Here is a 21101-nt window from a genome sequence, read left to right on the forward strand (position 1 = left end):
TTGAGATGGTTTTTGGTACTTATACCGCAAATATATATTCTTAAGGACATCAAAACCTAAAATAAAACTCCAGAAAGGTGTAAAATATGTGACCTTTAATCTAATGCATGTAGTAGCCTCCGTGCCTCTGATAAGCACGTCATTTTAAGCTGGTGCACCGCTAGTGTAACTTTGTTTTCGTTTTGCGCAAGCTGCAACAGTTCCGTTCCGTGTAACAGAAACACTCGGTTTAGCGGAAACTTTACGATTAACCGTGACGTTTTAAAGCGCGGTTAATCGCGAAACCGGTTAATCGCTGCATCCCTAGTGACTGATCATTTGTGCTACAGAAGTAATAATGAAGTAATAATACTTCAAATCATGCAATCAAAAAAGTTTTATCCTGGTGCGGAGTTCTCAGTTATGGAAAAAATCATAATCACAATTATTTTGAGAGATCACACAATCGTTTAACACAATTGTTCATTGAATTTGGAAAGCCAGATCTTGCTATTGTTCAATTTTTTGTTATTGCCTTTTTAACAGTGGGTTTAATTGAATATCAAGTAACTTGAACAAGTATGGTTGAACTGAAAAAAACGATTTTTAAAAATGTATACAAATTTGATAAAAAATATATTAAACACAAGCCCTAAATGCTCAGAATACCTTAGCAACCACATAGCAACATCCTATGTGTAAATGTGCAAAAGTTCTGTGATGGATGTATGTATTTTTGTGTGTATGTGTGTGTGTTTAACAGAAGAAGGTGATGCTGAACATGTTTCTGGATACTCTGATGTTAGATTCTCCTCCTCAGTGTCTCATTTGGCTCCCTCTGCTGCATCGACTGGCAAACGTGGAGAACGGTAACACACTGAATAATATTTGCTTAATTATTCATATTACTCACACTTATTTATGCTGCCGTGACAAAGCTAGAAATTTTACAAGTCCCCAATATCATGGACATTAATTCTCTAGTTTAATATTCGTATATTCCAGCACAATGAATCTCTCTGTTTGTCAGTCTATCACCCGGTGGTGTGTTCGTTCTGTCGGTCGGAGGGCATGATGGGATTTCGTTACCGCTGTCAGCAGTGTTTTAACTATCAGCTGTGTCAGAACTGTTTCTGGCGAGGTCATGTGAGTGGAAACCACAACAACCAGCACGAGATGAAGGAGCATTCGTCCTGGGTGAGGATCGCTCATCTCATATTTTTTTATTTATATGTATGTGTATATATATGACTGTGATTTAAACTAGTTTAAAGCCAAACAGGAGAAACACTGTGTGCAACGAGACAGTCAGAAGGCTTTTCAATCTACACGTCGCTATCATTTACCATGGATTTACTGTAGTAACACTCACTGCACCATGGTATTGTGGCAGAAATGTGGGATGGTATATAATTATAGTATGTATTTGTGATTAAGCTATAGCGTGTGCATTTATACTAAATATTTTTAGACTACTGTTTTTCATACAAATAGGCTACTTAAAAACCATATAGTTATATTTTTACCATGGTACTGAGGTGCTACTTGTGTGGTTTTAACTGTTTATCATGATTTAAATGTATGCTACTATGGGAGACCAATGCTTAATAAAAAATAAAAAAAACTTGGTCAGAATAAATTTAACCGTATATAACTGAGGTTGCTACAATTTTTACAGATGTTACTGATTTTGATAATGAACAAATATTTACCTCTGCTTCCTAACTCAAACTACTATCAAATGTGCATTTCTAAGAGACAAAAAAAAGTGATATTATTAATATTATCAGGCAACCCAAACCTGTTTCTTGATTTGAAACAATATCACATTAGAACATGCAGAAACTAATAAATAAATTTTTCTTTAAATTTTCTATTTAGATATTTATTAATGGTCTGGTTTCTACAACTTTCACCTTGGAGCAAAAATCTGGCTTTAATCTTGAAAGAAATAAAGATTTGACATTTATTGTGATATTGATATAGTTGATTATTGATATCAACTGATATGAAAAAAATGATCGTGATATAGGGCTGCACGATTAATCGAATGCGATTGTCATGCGCATTTTGATAGTAATGCCAGTTCTGTAATCAGCAGAAAATTATCATCACGGGCTTTCAGATGGCTTCTGTGAGATGATGTGGCTTCTTACACAGAATAAGGCACGCAACATATTTCATAGTATTTAAGCAGTGATAAAGGCATTGCATTATAAATATACTTTATTTTAATTCAAATTATAATAATAAGAACTCAGATAAACCGTATATTGCCGTAGTCGTGTGTTTATTAGTCACGTTGAATCAGTGAAAGCAGTTGAATCTGTTTATTCAGCTGCAGCGATAGGCATTTTCTGGGTTTCTTCTGCGAGGCGTATTTGGAGTTTCAGCGCGAGAGAGCCCTCTGGCCTTTGGATGGAGATTTACTGCTGATCACAGAACCGTGCTTCACTGAAAGATACGCATGACAATCACAGCTTCTGTTGAATCACGATCTCAATTCCATTTCGATTTATCGTGCAGCCCTATCGTGATAATTTTTTTGGCCATATCGCCAAGCCCTAAGTCCACGTATAATGTTTGCACTAAAAACAGTCATAAATTAGTTTTTCATGTCACTTTCCAACATCTAGGAACATGGAAAACCAGGAAATATAAAGGATTTTTTTTTTTAGTCGTGGGAATTAATAAAATGATAAAAGCTTTCTTTAGCAAATTTTAATTTCTACACTACCATTCAAATTTTTGGAGATCGTTAGGATTTTTAAAAAGTCTCTAATGCTCACCAAGGTTGCATTTATTTGATTAAAAAAACAGTAATATAGTGAAATATTATTATGATTTAAAATTTCAATATATTTCAAAATGTAATTTATTCCTGTGATCAAAGCTGAATTTTCAGCATCACTACTCCATTCTTCAGTGTCACATGATCCTTCAGAAATCATTCTAATATGCCGATTTTCTGCTCTAAAACACATTTTTATTATTGTCAATGTTGCAAATATTTGGGCTGCTTAATATTTTTATGAAAACTGCAATACATTTATTTTTTCAGGTTTGTTTGATGAATATAAAGTTAAAAGAATATAATTTATTTGAAGTAGAAATCGTTTGTAACATAAATGTATTTACTGTCACTTTTGATCAATTTAATGCATCCTTGCTGAATAAAATAAATAATTTATTTGAAAAAATCTTACTAACCTCAAACTTTTATGGTTGTTTTAATGTTTTCATGATGCTTTTTTATTGTGCAGGCTTCCCACAGGCTGGAAAACCATTTAAATTTCTATACTAAATGTGCATTTCTTTATACAAATGGAATCTGTTACTTAATCTGAAACTGTGCAAAAAGATACAAGTGGAAGCTTTTCATGTCTTTGGAGGTTTTCAGTTTTGGTTCCTTATATCTGTGTGTGTTTGTTCCAGAAATCTCCAGCTAAGAAGTTGGGTCGTGCCATCAGTAAATCCTTGGGCTGTGTGCCGAGCAGAGAGCCGTCCCACCCCGTCTACCCAGAATACCCCGAGAAACCCCTCAACCTGTCCAATATAGTGTAAGACACTCTCTCTCTCACACACACACACAAACACACACACAACCCTCTGTCTGTGGCCATTTTGGAAGTGTTGGGAATGTTTCTATTGGTTCCCGACATCACATGATCACATTGTCTCTGTGGACACATTGATGAGTGTCAGACACGATCACTCATCAGAGACAGAGAGAGAGACAGAGAAGGAGTTTGCTTTTATTATCTACTTACAGATGTGAGGTCAGTTATGATTTTGTCTTCATTCTGGTGTGTGCTTGTCTTGGTCTGTCTATTTTTTTTCCCAGGAATCACGCTCTGTGTCTCTCTGTTCTGTCTGTGTTGCTTCAGTCTCTTAGTTTTGCATGACTGACTGGTGTGTGTGTGTGTGTGTGTGTGTGTGTGTGTATTTGGGTCAGTTGAACAGTATAATGTTTAATTTATTCTGAATGCATGCGTGTATGTGTAAGAGAGAAATTCTGTAAGTGTCCATGAACTTTTATTAACATCAATTCAGCTTTTAGTTTAAAGTGTACGTGAGTGTATAATCACCTTTTAGTTTTTTTTGTAGTTCACTACAGTGACACAAATTAAATACGACAATTTTTCAAAATTATAGATATTCCCTGTCTATCAATGAATGTGAAACTGCATTAATAATAATGAAAAAATTCAAAATGTTGTTTAAAATAGTTATAGATACATATTATCTAATATTATGATGAAATATGCAATCTTATGTTATCTTATGTTATGTATTATATATTACATAGCCCTGCATCTCGAAAAAAAAAAATCTGCTGATTTGCAAAAAATATTACCTAAAAATATCAATTAAAACTTTCCGTCACATAGAGCTGTGTTTCTTTTCTTTTTTTCTTTTTAAAAACAAAATAATAATGTAAAATCTTTTTATTTAATATATATTTAGTAAATATGTATGAACTTTAATGCACTTAAAATAACACAAATCAGACAAATTAACATGAGCAGTGAAATGTCTGAGAATTGAACAAATATTTGTAACCTGACTTGGAAGTTATGTCTTTATGGTGTTTTTTTTCTGGTGATTAAGGGATAATACAAAACTTCACCTTACAAATGTTTGTCAAAAGCTACAAAATGCATCATATTTTGTGAGTAAGTGCATCGTGTTTAAGCAAAGCGGGCATTATTTTTGGAATCGGCACCTTAAAATGAGTAAGAAGCAAGCATTTGATTTCATTAAGTAAATATGATGCAGGGTGGTGTTGTTTTATTATAGATACCCATGTCATTGTGTTTTTCTCTAGTCCTCCCCGTCCAATAGGAAACATGAATGAACCAGTTCTGCCCCCGTCTGCAGGCCCCAGCCCCACTAAGAGGTGAGCACCTGCTCTTCACCTTTGACCTTTCAGAGGAATCAGTTCAAAGTGTTTTATGTGTGAGAAATGTTATTTTTATTTCATATGTTTATCATTTCTAATATACACCGATTTCAAAATAAATATTATATATTATGCATAGTATTGCAATAATACTCACATAATCACTTGTAAAATACAAAACCAAAAATTTGTTTTTTTTGTGTGTCTTTTAATTTCCTTTCTTTCCTAATAAAGTAAATCTAGCTTATTTTTTATAATATCAGTCATCTATTGGTCATTGACATTATAATCAATTATAAGTTTAATATCAGCAATTCCAGGGTCCAAAACTAACTTTTTACCACACCTGCCAATCCCCGGTGAAAAATTGCCAGCCATACATTTTTTTTTTTTTTTTTTTTTTTTTTTTTACAGGCCTTGAAACTGTATTTACATTTTCATTAAAAACAGTTACTTCTATTACTACTACTTGGCTGAATGGTGAAGAAACTAATCTAATTGTGCTTGCAATTTTTAAAAATGCTCTTATACAAGAATTAATAATTCAAGAGGAAAACTAAATGTTTAATTTCACTTCTCAACAACACTAATATTTTATTGTTAAAAAAACTGGTAGGTGTTGTTACTACAACTTTGCTGGGAAAAAATAAAGTTTAAAAATAAAAAAATACCTTGAAAAACATTGCATATATTGTCTTTTAAAATATAGTAGTTTTATATGGTAAGGCAATTTAATAAAAAAAAATTGACCAAATAACATGTCTTAACTTAAGCAATATATGTATTTTTTTCCTGTTAAAATGACTACAATTCTATAGTAAAGCATCATTTCCAATCCATTTTTCTCTAAAATGTATTTGCAGTACACTCTTAAAAATAAAGGTGCTTCAAAAGGTTCTTCAAGCGATGCCATAGAAGAACCATTTTTGGTTCCACAAAGAACCATTCAGTCAAAGGTTCTTTAAAGAACCATCTCTTTCTTACCTTTTTGTAATCTGAAGAACCTTCTTTCGCCACAAAGAACCTTTTGTCAAACAGAAAGGTTCTTCAGATGTTAAAGGTTCTTTATGGAACCATTTAGACAAAAAGGTTCTTCTATGGCATCGTGAAGCACCTTTATTTTTAAGAGTGTAGAAGGTCACATCATAGTGGCTTGGCTGTAATATCACGTCCTCAATGGGGAAAAAAATGACTTTAATAAAATGGTAAAAAAATAAGACAGTATATATATTTTTTTACACCAACTATTACTATTAAATACTTATTATTTTCATAAATATCATTTTTATTTGATGAACCTGTAAATGATGTAATTAAATTACAGCCTTAATTTTGTTGCCTAGACGCATCCCTAATACAAATTAGGGACTAAGCAGTGTTACAGTACAGTCCTCTCATACAAAACCTGTTGAATCTGTAATTTGCTATTTAATTTGATTTGTATGTGTAGACCGCCGACTCTAGCCGCAGCTCAGCGTATGAATGAAGAACATGCTCTGATCGCAGCGTATGTGAACAAACTCCAGAGCAGCCCACGGTGAGTGTGTGTGTGTGTGTCTCCTGAGGTTATTGTAAATGTAAATGTAATAATATTTTCTGTGTGTGTTTGTAGTGCATTAGACAGTCCTACCCGAACAGATGAAGAGCACAAACTCATCGCTCGTTACGCCTCTCGTCTGGCCACAGATCCTGGACACACAGGAGTGAGTTACACACATTTCAAATTATGCTCACTACAGACATATAAGATGCCTTCTAGCATTGAAAAACACTTAAATTGACAGCTAAGCAAATGCACACAGTCATATTTCTTTATTCCTGCTGCTCTTGTGGATCACAGAGACCTTCGGACTTCAGCTACAACACCAACAAACAGCAGAGAGAACTGATCATGCAGCTGGAGAACAAGAACCGGTACTCACGCTCACAGCTGCATATGGAGATGCTTTCATGAAGATTTCCATCCAGTGGTTTTGGGTTTCAGTCTCAGTGAGTGTGTAAATGGTAATGCTGTGTGTGTTTTCAGGGAGATTTTGCAGGAGATCCAGCGTTTGCGAGCGGAGCATGAACAGGCATGTCAGCCGACTCCAGAGAGAGTCCAACAAAACCCGACACTGCTGGCAGAACTCAGACAGCTCAGGTAACCCTCAGACACACACACACACACACACACACACACACACGTTGGGTTTTTGTTTTACAGGGACTTTCCATAGACATAATGATTTTTATACTGTACAAACTGTATATTCTATCCCCTAGCCCTAAACACAAGCCTCACAGAAAACATTCTACATTTTTACATTTTTAAAAAACATTGTTTAGTATGACTTATAAGCTGGTTTCCCTCATAGAGACCAGAAATGTCTCCACAAGGTCAAAAAATGTAAAAATTTTGCGATCCTTGTGAAGACATTTGGTTTTTACAGCATACAGTTTATCCGGAACGCGCACACACACACACACAGATATCAGATAGCATTGAAACTCAGATATTCGTTTTTACTCATTTTACTTAACTTTCATTTTAGTAACTTTTGCATCAAGTTAAACTAAATGAAAATGAGAAATGTTTCCTTAGCAACTGTACTGAACTAATTTTATCATGTACTGATACATTTTTTTGTATCATTTTGTATTTGTTAAAATTAGTTGATGCAATGTGAATTAACATATGACCAATTGTGTTTTTATTAACTAACATTAACAAAGGATAATAAATGTAATATATATATATATATATATATATATATATATACACAGTATATTTGTAATTGTTAGTTCATGTTAATTCTTTAACTAATGTTAACTAACGGTAACTTATTGTAAAATATTACCATCATTTTTATTTATTACTGTAAAACATTATTTACAAGATACATTATTAACATTATTTTCAAAAAACTGTTGGGAAAATGTCATAAAATCCTAAAATTATTTCTCCCTCTAAATCACTGGAAGAAAATGTTTCAGAATTTATTTATTCATTATTCTCTCTGACTTCTCCCATTAGATTCCCATTAGACCAGTTCCAGTTTAACTTGTCAAAATTGTGTAAAAGTGTTTAATTCTGCTGCACAAGTTTTGCAGGGTCACATTTTTGAAAACATTCCCTCGAATATATGTCAAATGTATATCAAATATGTCAAAACACCAGCTCAAGAGGACAATTGAAGCACTTCTCACAATGTAAAAATAAATCTACCAAAACATGTTGTAGTTTAAATCTGAATGATGGTTTTGATTTAGGGTTTGGGTCTAATAAGCCTCATTCTCTCAGAAATCATTGCTTGTATGAGAGGTCTAAGCTCTGTGCTTGTGTTTGTGTGTGTTTTAGGCAGAGGAAGGATGAGCTGGAGCAGAGGATGTCGTCTCTTCAGGAGAGCAGGAGAGAGCTCATGGTGCAGCTGGAAGGACTCATGAAACTACTGAAGGTACACCAGACACACAGGGCAAGACCAGACATGACAAAAACAAACACACTGTAATATTTCAGCCACTGGAGGGCGTCACTCTCTTTAAAGTTTATCATCTGAGCTGCTGCCTTTTCTTTTCACTTCTTCTTGATAGCAGTAATACTTGCTCTCGTCATCTGTTTTTCAATCCCTGTGTTCTTTTCCTCCATCTCTGTCCTGTTCCTGCAGGATGAGGAGCAGAGACAAGCTGTAAGTGTGTGTTTCACTGTGCATGTCAGCAAAATTTTATGAAATCACACAGTCATTTCTCTATGCACATTTAAAAGTAACTTACACAAATATGTAGATAAATAGAGATTTAGACTGTAGAATAGCATAGAATATTTTTAGAATAGCAGTTTTTGATTTATGAGTAAAATAAGGTTCTACAACATTAAACACATATTGCTCTTAAAATGTAAGTTGCTATGTTGCTAAATAATCACAATGCCATAATTTGAGTTTACATGCTTCACAAATCAGACAATCACATATGTATAGTAACTTAGGTTTTTATAAAACATAGCAGCTTCGAAATTCACGCCTGATGTTATTTTATTGATTTTCTTTTTTGAATTTAAAAAAAAAGGAAATCTAAGAGAAGGACACCTCCTGTACAAACTGATCATTCATAAAAACCCAAAGTAGGCTTTTGAAACATTTTGTTTACTACCAGGTTTTTTAAAATTAGTTTTAGCAGGAAGTATTCTACCATGTGTAGAGTATATTTTACTATATTTTACATATATTTTAAGTGACAAAACATGACAAAAATAACAACATTCAGTCAAACCAATGTAGTGAAATAAAACTCCGCTTATGCTTGGCAGTGTTATTATTGTTAACTAAAACTAAAACTATTCAAAATTGTTAAGTGAAATAAAGCTGAAATAAATATTAAATAAAAAATTTACTTAAAAAAAAGAAATGTTGCCTTGGCCACTAACTGAAATAAATATGTTAAAGCTGATGTACTAAAATTACTAAAACTGAAATAAATATTAAATTAAATAGAAATATTTAAAAATCAGAAACTTATAAAAATAACAAAAGCAAATAAAAATGGCTAAGAATGTAACTAATAAAAATGACAACATAAAATTAAAATGAAAAATAAAATAAAAGCTGATTCAAAATGTGAAATTATACTATTCTAGTATATAAATAAGATAGCACTGATGCTCACTCATTTGTAATATTATGAAAAAATAAACATTGCAACTAATATGATTTCCATCTTTAAAACTGGTGCTTGTACTATTTTAGCTAGTGTATTAGTACATGAATATGGGGATATGAAAATGCACTGTTTGAGTGTGTGATTTACTGTGCATGTAAAAAAAATTGTTCCGTGTCTCTCGTTTGTTTATGTGAAAGTTCCTTTCCATTGTTTTTCTTTTTTTTTATTTAGACGTATTTATCTCTTTCTTTTCCTCCCGATGTTTAACTTCCAGTGTCTGCTGTAAGTTCTCCAAAAATATGAATGCTCAAAAAATATGAATGCATCTTTTTACGTGTTAGAAGTAGTAGCACATATTTTAAGACTTAAGTTTTCCATAAAAATGTAAGTTGTTTTGTTTCAGCAATCCTTTCTTTGCCGTTGGCGTTATTTTTTTACCCAGCCTCTCTTATTTCAGTTTGGCTTTAGTTTCGTGCAGAGAATTCACTTTTGATGTGAATATGCATTTACATAGGCTTTTACACACAGATCAGTCAGTAGTTTTTAGTTCTAGCAGAAAGGTTTAGCAGGTGTGTCTCGTACAATATGAAGTTTTCATTCTCTCTCTTCAGGCTCAAGCCGCTGGCTCCTCCCCCAGCCACGCCTCCCCTCGTTCTATGCAGATGCCCATTCGCTCTCCCTCGTCAGGCCCCACCCCCACCCACGGAGGCCACACCCCCACCCACGGGCCCCAGGACTCTTTAGCTGGAGTGGGTGGAGATGTTCAGGAAGCATTTGCTCAGGGTAACGTCTTCATTTATCACTTTAACACAAAAGAGACTACTGTGTTTTTTATTTTCTGACGAGCAACAAGAATTTTTGTTGGTCACATGATTCAGATTGTGACAGGATTGAACTGGGTAGCCCCACCCATTTTGACATCTCATTAGTCCAAAATAGTTAGTCTGTATATTAAACATCAAATATGTTGCTATTTTTGTATTTTGTTGTGGACGGACAAAATCTTTTGAAATAATGTCAGTTCATGCATCTTTTGTGGTGTAACAATTCAGTGATTTTAGCCTTTTTTAATTCTGTAAACCTACAAAACATTCTGTGTGTTTGGATCCTACAGGACCTCGCAGAAACCTGCGAAATGATCTTCTGGTGGCAGCAGACTCCATCACAAACACCATGTCTTCACTGGTCAAAGAGCTCAACTCGGGTACGATCATGATACATTGTGGGTAGGGCTGTGCGATTAATCGAAATCGTCATAAAATCGCGATTTGAGCTTGCGCGATTTCTAAATCGCTTTATAGCACGATTTTCCGCGCCCCCGACCTCCCGCTGTATGCTATCCGAACCAATCATAATGCAGCACGCCTAAATGGAGCACGAGAACAGCGCAAAGAACAAAGAAAAAGAACAAAGAAATAGAACAAAGTCTATTTCTGCTGTGCTGCACGCGCTGAATTAAAGTGACAGCGCATTATTTGCGGTAAAAATTAACATGGATTGACATGGAAATTTTGTAATTACACCATAAATGCATATAATTAAAGTCTACTGTTTCACGGTCAACAGTCAACACATGGCTTTTTGGCTAGATTTAAAACAAGGAAAAGTGCACTTTTAGATAAACAAGGCAATAATAGATGGCACTCGTGGTGGTAGTTAAACAAAGTTATATTTATTGAGTTTAAACGTGAATATGTCTATGAAAGATTGTATTACTGTACTGTGATAAAAGAGAATCACAATGCTGAAAAAGCATTTTCAGAAATAACGTTTGGATTTGAAATCAAAATAATGGATAAATGTTGTGTTTGTGGTAAACAGCCGCGGATCAGGAGCGGACTGCAAACGCGTCCTGTGGTGATTAAAATCGAAATCGCAATATTGATCAAAGAAACCGCGATAGGTTTTTTTTGTCCATATCGCATAGCCCTAGTTGTGGGTAGTCTGTGTTCTCACAGCTGTGACAGAGAAATGGTGTGAGAATTTCAGGTTACACTAAAATAACACTGATATGAGTACCATCATTACAGGTGTTAATTTAGTATTATTTACATACTATTATAATATTTATTAATATTTTTATTTGCTTTCATTTTTATATTTTCAGATTTTATTTTTTTATTTATATACATTTTTTAGGTGCATTTGTCATTTTAATTATTTTTGTATAATATTTAGATTTGAGCCTTTTTTTACTTTTCAATTTTAGTTTTAGTAATTTTTAGTACTTTTAACTTATTTTATTTCAGTTAGTTGCCAAAGCAACATTACTGATTTTTTTAAAATCTAATTAATATTATTATCTCAGCTTTATTTAGAAAGAGAACAACTTGTATTCAATTATTAAACAAAATATCAAACAATAAATATTAAAACAATAGTTTTTAGTTTTAATCATTTTAGTTTTAGTAAACAATAACACTTTTAAAATGTCTCTAGACACAGAACTGTTACAAAACTGTATTGGAGTGTATAATGCTTCTGAATTCATTTTTATATACAAACATAATATATATTCTCTTCTGTTGTCTTTAGTAGAAGATGGAGGAGAAGAGGATGAGAGACTGCTGCAGAATGGCAAAGACAGAGGTATTACTCCACATCGGAACTACATTACCCAGAATGCATCTGTGCTCCTGAATGCAGACCTCTTTCTATGAACATCAATGATTTCATGAGATTTATCCTCTCTGCACACAACAAAAGTTAATGTTTTACGGGGCGGGTGTGTGTGTCTGGCGTGTGTCTGTGCTATCTGAGGGGGCTCGTTAGTGCTTAATTACTCGTTAGTATTAACGAGGAGGCTGTTTACGAGTGTGTGGAGGGGTGCTGGATGTTTTTTTAACTACTTCCTGTAGGGTCAGAGGGGTCCAGCACACTGAACCTTTATGAGCCGAACCCGTACTGGGAAACACCTTCATTATAGCGCTCGTTCTTTCTCTTTCTTCGCTGTGTTCATTCATCTCCCCATCCAGCTCCGCTGCTCATGTTTTATTGGTCTGCTTCTGATGGCCTTTCTCTGCTAGTTTCAGACGCCATCACTCAAATTAGGCTCTGAGCAGAAGTTTGCTCAAAATTGCTGTAGCTGGAATCGTTTCCCGAGTTAATATTTTCTGGAGAGCAGCACTTAAAACATGCCTCTGGTAAAATGCACTAATGACTTATATTATATCATTGATCATTACATATATACGTATACTTATGGTATCTTGCATCAACAGGCTCATTTTATTTTGAAAGAATTCATTTGAAATAAATGTCAAAAAAATTAGAAAATTGGAGCATCTGAAACTAAATTAAAGGGGTCATATGATGCGATTTCAAGTTTTTGAACTTCTTTCTCTTTGGAGTGTTACAAGCTGATTGTGCATAGATAAGATCCCTGAAGTTGCAAAGACTAAAGTCTCAAAACCAAAGAGATATTCTTTATCAAAGTTAAGACTCTGCCACACCCCCCTAAAACGGCTCGTTCTAACACGCCCCCACATATCTACCTCAAATAATGATCTTTAAAAAAGCATCATATGACCCCTTTAACAGACTTTAAACTTGATATTTCTGCAAATATCCACTTTTCAATTATCGTTTATTTGATGCATGCACACACACACACACATACACAACCTTTCAAGATTTTGAATGGTTTTTAAAAATGTCTCTGATGCTCACCAAGGCTGCATTTATTTGATCAAAATACAGTAAAAACAGTAAAATTGTGATATATTATTACAATTTAAAATAACCATTTTCTATTGGAATATATTTTAAAATGGAATTTATTCCTATGATGCAACACTGAATTTTCAGCATCATTACTCCATTCTTCAGTGTCACATGATCCTTCAGAAATCATTCTAATATGCTGATTTGCTGCTCAAGAAATATTTCTGATTATTATCAATGTTGAAAACATCGATTAGGCTGCTTCATATTTTTGTGGAATCTGTGATACATTTGTTTTTTTTCAGAACAGCATTTATTTGAAATAGAAATATTTTGCAAGATTAAAAATGTCTTTACTCTCATTTTTGATCAATTTAATGTGTCCTTGATGAATAAAAGTAATAATTCATAAAAAAAAAAATAAAAAAAATCTTACTGACCTCAAAATGGGCAGCAATCTCAGTTGGGAGCATATATACATAAAGAAAAAGGTTACTGTATTTTGATGTGTTAATGTTTTGTTAATGAAGCTGGTGTCAGCCGTTTATTTGTGTCATTATTTATGCATATGATAACGAGGGACTCGAAAGCCAGCTGTTTTATATGCACAATTGTTCTACACTGTGTAAAAAGTGTAGAGGGTCTATTTAATTAAAACACTATGTAGGTTAAACTAGGGTTGAGGAAACAAGGTGGTAGAGTATCTACTCAATTAGTTACTGTACTGAGCTGAAGCAGCTTTACTAATTCCAGATAAGAGAATTAATGGATCACCAGAGACTTCCAGACAACATCTCTCTGTGTGTCGGAATATTACAGCTTTTACAGTATGTTAGCAGATGTCTCGTGCAAGATATTATCTTTATTAACCCTATAAAGTCTACTGTATCTTATTTAATGGGCAAATTTCTAAGGCCTTTAAATGATCAACATGATCAAAATCCTGTTATACACAATCTATACTACATGCATTCGGTCACCTGACTGATTATTTTTAGCAATTAAAAAGCATTTTAGTATAATTGTAAATAAGTCCACCTTCAGCTTGTGGATCATGTGTCTGTCTTTTTGCTTTAAAAACTTTATGCATAAGTATGCATAAGCATAACTTTTGCATTGTTTGTATGCATTGTTAGTAATTAAATGCTTGATGGAAGCAACTTCGGCTACTTAATTATACATGCATACTTTTTTAGAAGAATCATGTTCAAATGTGAGTGTCAAATATAATCACCAGGCTTTTGGGGAAGGTCTATTTATTCATCTCTCAATCAACATTGTATTGCATTGCATAATTTTTTGAAGCTACAAAGCTTTGATTATTAAACTAAACATTTAAATCTAATCTTACTAACACATATTATGGGCGGATATAGAGTGACAACATATTTGTATGCAGTTTATGTTACTGTTATTAAGATCTCTTTGTTTTACATTACAAGCTGTTAGAATTTCATCCTACTTTTTGTCCATATACATATCAGCTTATTTTTGCTCTGTTTGTTCTGAGTAAAATTGAGGTGTTTCTCCTTAAAAAGCTCCGTATTCTCACTATATCATACTTTTTGAGCCAAAAACCTGATGTATCAAATGGCACAAAACGTGAACACGCACAAATTTTTAGTTCCATTCCAGAAATTTATATTTTTTTCTGCCTATTATTTCATAGGCGAGGCTTTACAAGGTTAAAGTGAATCTTTGACTTTAAAATGATCATTTTGAATTTTGTTTTCCAGGTTAAGCCAAATATGAAGCAAGCAGCGCCATGTGAGTATCACACAGCATTATATCTATAGGTATGTTGCTTTGTTCATTTTGAATACTCAAACAAATTGTTTTTTGCATTACTTCAGGTGTGGCATCACCATGCAAACGCATCACCACAAAGACAATGACCTCTGAACCCAGACTCAGCCAATCAGAGAGTGTTCAGGGATTTGACTTCCTGTGGATTGCTTGAGAAGGAAAATGTTTTGTTGTTTTCAATGTTTTTTACCCTTCTTTGTTTGTGAGATAGAGATGCAGTTTTAAGGGTCTGTGTTGCGGACCTGCTAGTTTGAATATTTATTCTCGTTTGAATATTGTCGCTGATTTTGTTCAAGTTTGAAAGCTTTTGAAAAACCGATGCACCCAAAGACGTGTCAGATCTGACCAGAACGAGACTGAATGGACTGAGGTGGGAACGAAATGGAACTGAACGCAATAGAAAATGATGCATGATTGAAGGACGAACGTGATGAGTTGATTGGCTGGCTGAGGTATGTGGGTGTGGTTTGTTGGATGTGGGTGTGGTCATGTTGATTTCAAGGACGCAGTTGCAGCAAATGCAGTATAAATGACCTTCTAAAGGAACTACATTAAAGAAAGGGTCGAGTTCAGTACTGTAATTTGTTTTCGATTTACTTTTTTATTTATTTTCAGTAGACAGACAGCATTTTAGCAGCTTTTCCGTGTACATTCAAGGAAATATTTTGGTCGTTTCAAATATTTGAGTTCAGATTTTCAAGTCCAATTCAGCATTTATGTATATTTAAGATCAAATTGATTTAGTTTTATAGATTTTCAAATAGGTACTTTAATAAAGAGGTGGATGTACTGTGCTCCTATTACTGGAGAGTTTTACCAATTGTTAATTTTGTTGATTTTTTTTTCTAGAAGCACTGTTTGTAGTCAATATTTCCTGTGAATGGACATTTCTTACCTACAAACATTTGCACGCACGTCTGACCTGCTGTGTGTTTTTCTGGAGGTGTGTGTGTGTGTATGTGTACTTGTGTGCCTCGCTATAGCCGTGTGTTTGTGCAAAGCTGGAATGTGAATCATATTGATGCCTTCATTTCATTTTAATTTTAAATATCTGCCAAAAATTACTTGTTGATTTAGTTTGTTTGAAGTCTTTCATCTTATTTACTCCGATAAAAATTTGCTGTTTTTTTTTTTGTTTGTTTGTTTTCGCCAAGTTAATTCATGGACTCATTTGTTTCTGGACCTCTGCGTCATATGATTCTACCTGCGGTTCATGGGGCTTAATGACATCACTTCCTGTGCCCTTCGGATGAAGAGCTCTTCTGTGAAAGCTGGCTGGTTTGGTGGAGGCGATTACGGTGCCGGTAGCCGCAGTGTTTCGCTCTTTCCACCGAACAACTTTTTCATATTTTTTAAGAAGAAAATTTTACAGAAATGAGGCCGTGATTTACATGCATGTGATTTCAAGTGATGACTTGTTGTGTTCAGAATAAATGATATCTTGAAAACAAAAAAAAAAGACTGGAGTATTAATTTTTCCTTTTCTCTCTTTAATATGGACACCCGTTTCCACTACGGAATTTAAAAAAATTAAAAATTGCGACTTCTCACAATTCAGATTTATTTTTTTTCACAATTCTAAGAAAAATCCAAATTGAGAGATATAGACTCTGAAACTTGCAATTCTGAGAGAAAAAAAAAATCGGAATTCTCACCATTCTGTTTTAATATATCGCAATTCCAAAAAATAAATAAATTGAAAAAAGGGTAATTGTGAATTTTATCTCAGAACTCGGACTTTGTTTCTCACAATTCTGAGAAAAAAAAAAGTCAGAATTGTGAAATACAAACTCGGAACTGTGATATAAACTTGCAATTCTGAGAAGTCAAAATTGTGAGGACTGAGAATTGCGACAAAATTCTTAGTTATCTCACAATTCTTTGTGTATGTCTTGCAATTCTGAGGAAAAAAGTCAGAATTGTGAGATATAAGCACAACATTTTCAGATAAAAAAGTTGCAGTTACTCGTTTGGTTTTATTCTATTGTGGAAACGGATTTCCATACTCTTGTAATATGATGCTCTCAGTGGTTGTGGCCAAATTTGCATACTACTATGCACTAAAAGCATGTACTTCTCTGGTGATGGAACGGTATATACTTTTGTGTACATAGTATTTTGTAGGGCAGTATGCCAAGATCCACATGCTTTACTCTTTGTATGAGTTGCATGTTTGTTCTTCTGTTGTCACAGTATAAGTGAGATCTGAGAGCTGTAAACTCCTCACTACGAGTACCTGTGTGTGTGAGGGAGAGAGAGATGGGCAGTCTGAGGGTCTCGGCACTCTGCCAGCGTGAGCAGGCGTGACGTGGAGTGAATTTTAATGAGAGCAGCATGAACAGACGTGTACTCTGGGGGAAATCTGTGTGTGACAGAATAAGACGATGCAGAGATTCACTCAAGGACACCATTCCTCGCCTGTCTTGCTTGCCCTGTCTGTCTGTCTCTCTCTCTTACAGTTATATTATTCTGTGTTTGGCCCCTTGCAGAGGTCAAGTCCTCTAAAAAAAATGGTACTATGGTAATACAAATGTATTACGTGGTACTGAATGACTGGCATTTTTGCTTACACTTTATGTTATGGTGCCCTTCTTACAGTATATTTATACATTCAAGAACAGTAATATTAATGAACTACATGCACTGACTATATGGTTAGGGTTAGGATGAGGGTTTGGTTTACACTTAGTTGCATGTAATTATGCATAATTTTTTGTTATTACTACAGTAAGTGCATGTAACGTAACAAGAACACACTGTAAAATAAAGTGTTACCGCATCTTTATCTCTGTCTCTCTCTCTGTGTGTGTGTGTGTGTGTGTATATATATATATATAGAGAGAGAGAGAGAGAGAGAGAGAGAGAGCTATTTATTAGTGGTGTGCAATGATGTTTTAAAATGAGGAGGCAGTTTTATATATATATGAAATATATTAAAATAGAAACGCGTTGTTTTACATTGTAATAAGTGTTTCCGCATCTTTATCTGTCTATCTATGTGTGTGTGTGTGTATATAGAAATATATAAAAATAGAAATGCCTATACATACATACATACATATATAGCCTATATTAAAACAGAAACAAGTTGTTTTACATTGTAATAATATTTAACATTAATACCGTTTTTAATGTATTTTTCATCAAATACTTATTTTAATGTTTTTGACTTATTTCAAGAACATTTTCAAGAACAAAAATATGGTACACACAGGCCGATATTCCTTAGGAATTTCTTAGGCTATATGAGACCCCGACTGACCTTAAAGGGGTCATATGACGTTGCTAAAAAAGAACATTATTTTGTGTATTTGGTGTAATGAAATGTGTTTATGCGCGTAAACATAAAACCATGTCGGCATTTGTGATCGGAGAAATGACAAACTACAAACGCTACTCTACACTGCTCAAAACTCGCGTTTGACGCGTTGTTGTGTTGACGGCAACAATACTACAGCGAGAATAAAAGTTACGCCTTCTTTCTTTGCATGAACATTTGGGCAGCGTTATGCAAATCTTCCCACACAGTGACGTAGACATGTGGGGGCGTGTTTAAACGAGGAGTTTTAGGAGGGCGTGGACAAGTCTTAACTTTTATAAAGAATATCTCTTTGGGTTTGAGACTTTAGTCTTTGCAACTTTAGGGATCTTATCTATTCACGAACAGCTTGTAACACTCCAAAGAGAAAGGAACACTTGAAATCGCATCATATGACCCCTTCACGGCTGATGTGCCAAATTACACTGTAAAATCAAGCTATAGCAACCAACATGTAAGTAAAACAAGAACATAACACAGAAATGTTTAACCAGACGGCAAAACTAATTTATAATGCCTGAAAAATCACTTGTTTAATCGATCTCTCCAGTGCGCGTGGTTACTGTGACGTCACTGGTGATCAAGCTCTAACGGTCTCTAGGACCCCGCGAACTCCTTCCTACTGACGGGCTTCTGCGGCGTCTAAAGACCGAGACGGCGGAGCGGAGCAGGCCGGTGCCGGGGAGGGTCAGGACGGGGAGAGACGCGGAGGGAAGACGGGCAGCGCGCGACCACCGGAGGGTTCAGGCCCGGGGCTGCATGGCGAAACGGGTAATTAACACAGATATACACACACCGAGCTTCTCTCTGACATATGAGGAGGAGGAGGAGGATGATGATGATGATGATGACGAAGAAGATGGTGGTGGTGAAGATGATGATTTCAGATCTGCGCAGATGTGCGTTGCAAAATCCAGCAGCTGCTGCCTTGAAAGATTTCTCCTTCTGTCCGCTCGCCTGAGTTCATATGACATGTTAATTCAGTTCATGTGTGAATGAAGCGAGCTGAAGTCTGTCAACCGGCATTACACTTCATCGTCAGGGTTTAATGCAATAGCCTATCTATCAATAACTTTGACTTGATCTCAACTTAGAGTGTAAATGTTCCTCTTACGTGACAAACGAAGGTTAAAAATAACTGTAAGGAAGAAAAAGCTCTTCCAGTTGATCTTGAGATGTTAATTCATGTGAGGCCTCTTTCAGGATTATTTGTGCAAATGTCATTATAGCAAAATATGTTATAGTCATTGGTTTTTGATGTTAATGAGGTTTTAAATATTTATAAAATATATTTTAGAAAGCATGAAAGCTCTTGACCTATATATTAGTGTACAGGTGCATCTCAATAAATTAGAATGTCGTGGAAAAGTTCATTCTCATGGTGTCTCCACTGTAGCCTATTATATTAACTAATTAAATATGCGTTTTTGAGTTTGTGTTTATTGATGAAGGTCTGTCCACTCTAAGCACACCTGTGTCAGGTGTCATGGGTTTCACTGCTTGTGTGGACTGTGACCCACAGCTTCTGATCACTCATGCAACTTTATGAACACCTTGAGCTCTTTCTAAATGCGCAGAAATATATAAATAAATATTACAGCAAAGGACAACGAAAACAAAATATAAAAAAAAAATTAGAAAGCATGCTGGTAGTAAAAACATTATCTGAAGAACATTTAATATCAAGAACTTTGTAATCTCCAAAGAGTGAAATACAGTGAAAGATTAGTTTTTTCATAAGAAGAAGATTCTGTGCTGAACCTGAAGGTGTTGCAAAAACTTTATTCTGGATTTCCCCTTTCATTTCTTCTACTTGCTCATTGTTTAACATCAGAAACGCCCTATTGTGTGTTTAGATGGATCTAAAATAGTGGCCAGGCCGAATTTCCTTTTCCTAATGGCTCATTGTGTGTTTAAAAAATACTTAAGTTCCATTTAATAGATGCAATTAATTAATCAAATCTGGCGAACATCATATTGTAGTTTATCAAAGCCAATTTTTTTTTCTCAAATCTAATTTTATGTGAATAAGATTACAGCAAACTCATTTCGCTCTTCATCAGTAAAAGCTCTGAATTTGACTGGTGTTCTAATGAAATGTCGGAGCTTTTTAAATGAGATTATGTGAAAATGAATTAGATGTTATAAATAAATGAGAAATGCGCTTGTTTTTCCAGAGCGTCATGGAATTAACGCGTGTAGACGCGACGCGACGCGGCCGCGTTATACAGCGCAAAGACAAACTGGCAGGGATTCAAACGCCCGCCATGTTACAGACTTTCCACATTAAACCCCAAACTGGCTGCTGTTTGTCTTCTGTGGACACAAATGAAGCCTTTTTTACGAACTGTCGTGATTTGATAAGACAATCTTGCCTCATTTATACCAGGGGATAATGAGGGAAACATGATAGATAGCCTACTTGTGTTTCCTCTTGTGCTCTTATACAAGATCTGTCGCCTTTCATAGATTTTGCCAGAATAAGTCATCAGATTTCCTACAACCTTGCACTATTAATGTATAAATGTCCATTTTACTCCAGAAATAAATGAATACGGTCGTTGTTGTGTTTGGTTTCGCAGGGAGAAGGAGGATTTGATGGTCTGAAGGTGGATCAGTTTCATCGCCACAAAAGTCCCTCAGCATTTTAATGTTTTATTTCATTTGCGTTGATTTCAAATGCATCGATCAGGCCTGTAGTGTGTTTTTGTTTCATCATGCCTCTTGATCTGGACTTTGACGCAGCGGCGAACAAAACGGTAAGAGCCATTCGTTTCGTCACGTGTGTGTGTGTGT

At 34.8% G+C, this 21101-nt stretch overlaps 2 protein-coding genes across 6 annotated transcripts in view; both read left to right on the forward strand.

Moving 5' to 3' along the window:
- The window catches only part of dtnba (dystrobrevin, beta a), a 23281-nt gene extending 6836 nt beyond the window's left edge, over positions 1-16445 (forward strand). The window contains exons 7-21 of one of the 3 annotated variants that reach the window (XM_016481893.1): positions 743-848; positions 1010-1176; positions 3415-3539; positions 4808-4879; positions 6333-6419; positions 6495-6585; positions 6723-6796; positions 6909-7022; positions 8220-8316; positions 8527-8547; positions 10129-10300; positions 10632-10721; positions 12053-12106; positions 14917-14947; positions 15034-16445. In XM_016481893.1, the coding sequence (XP_016337379.1) occupies positions 743-848; positions 1010-1176; positions 3415-3539; positions 4808-4879; positions 6333-6419; positions 6495-6585; positions 6723-6796; positions 6909-7022; positions 8220-8316; positions 8527-8547; positions 10129-10300; positions 10632-10721; positions 12053-12106; positions 14917-14921 (1275 nt within the window). In that variant the 3' untranslated portion in view covers positions 14922-14947; positions 15034-16445. The remainder of the gene's footprint in view (positions 1-742; positions 849-1009; positions 1177-3414; positions 3540-4807; positions 4880-6332; positions 6420-6494; positions 6586-6722; positions 6797-6908; positions 7023-8219; positions 8317-8526; positions 8548-10128; positions 10301-10631; positions 10722-12052; positions 12107-14916; positions 14948-15033) is intronic. The other 2 variants (XM_016481894.1, XM_016481895.1) reach the window with 2 other exon arrangements.
- Positions 16446-18937: 2492 nt separating this feature from the next.
- Positions 18938-21101, forward strand: part of LOC107685348 (DNA (cytosine-5)-methyltransferase 3A-like) — a 53581-nt gene continuing 51417 nt past the window's right edge. For 2 of the 3 annotated variants that reach the window (XM_016481896.1, XM_016481897.1), the window contains exons 1-2: positions 18938-19076; positions 20888-21064. In XM_016481896.1, the coding sequence (XP_016337382.1) occupies positions 21023-21064 (42 nt within the window). In that variant the 5' untranslated portion in view covers positions 18938-19076; positions 20888-21022. The remainder of the gene's footprint in view (positions 19077-20887; positions 21065-21101) is intronic. The other variant, XM_016481899.1, reaches the window with a different exon arrangement.

This window comes from Sinocyclocheilus anshuiensis, unplaced genomic scaffold (genome assembly GCF_001515605.1).
Source record: "Sinocyclocheilus anshuiensis isolate Anshui unplaced genomic scaffold, SAMN03320099.WGS_v1.1 scaffold769, whole genome shotgun sequence".
In the NCBI taxonomy this organism is placed as follows: Eukaryota; Metazoa; Chordata; class Actinopteri; order Cypriniformes; family Cyprinidae; genus Sinocyclocheilus; species Sinocyclocheilus anshuiensis.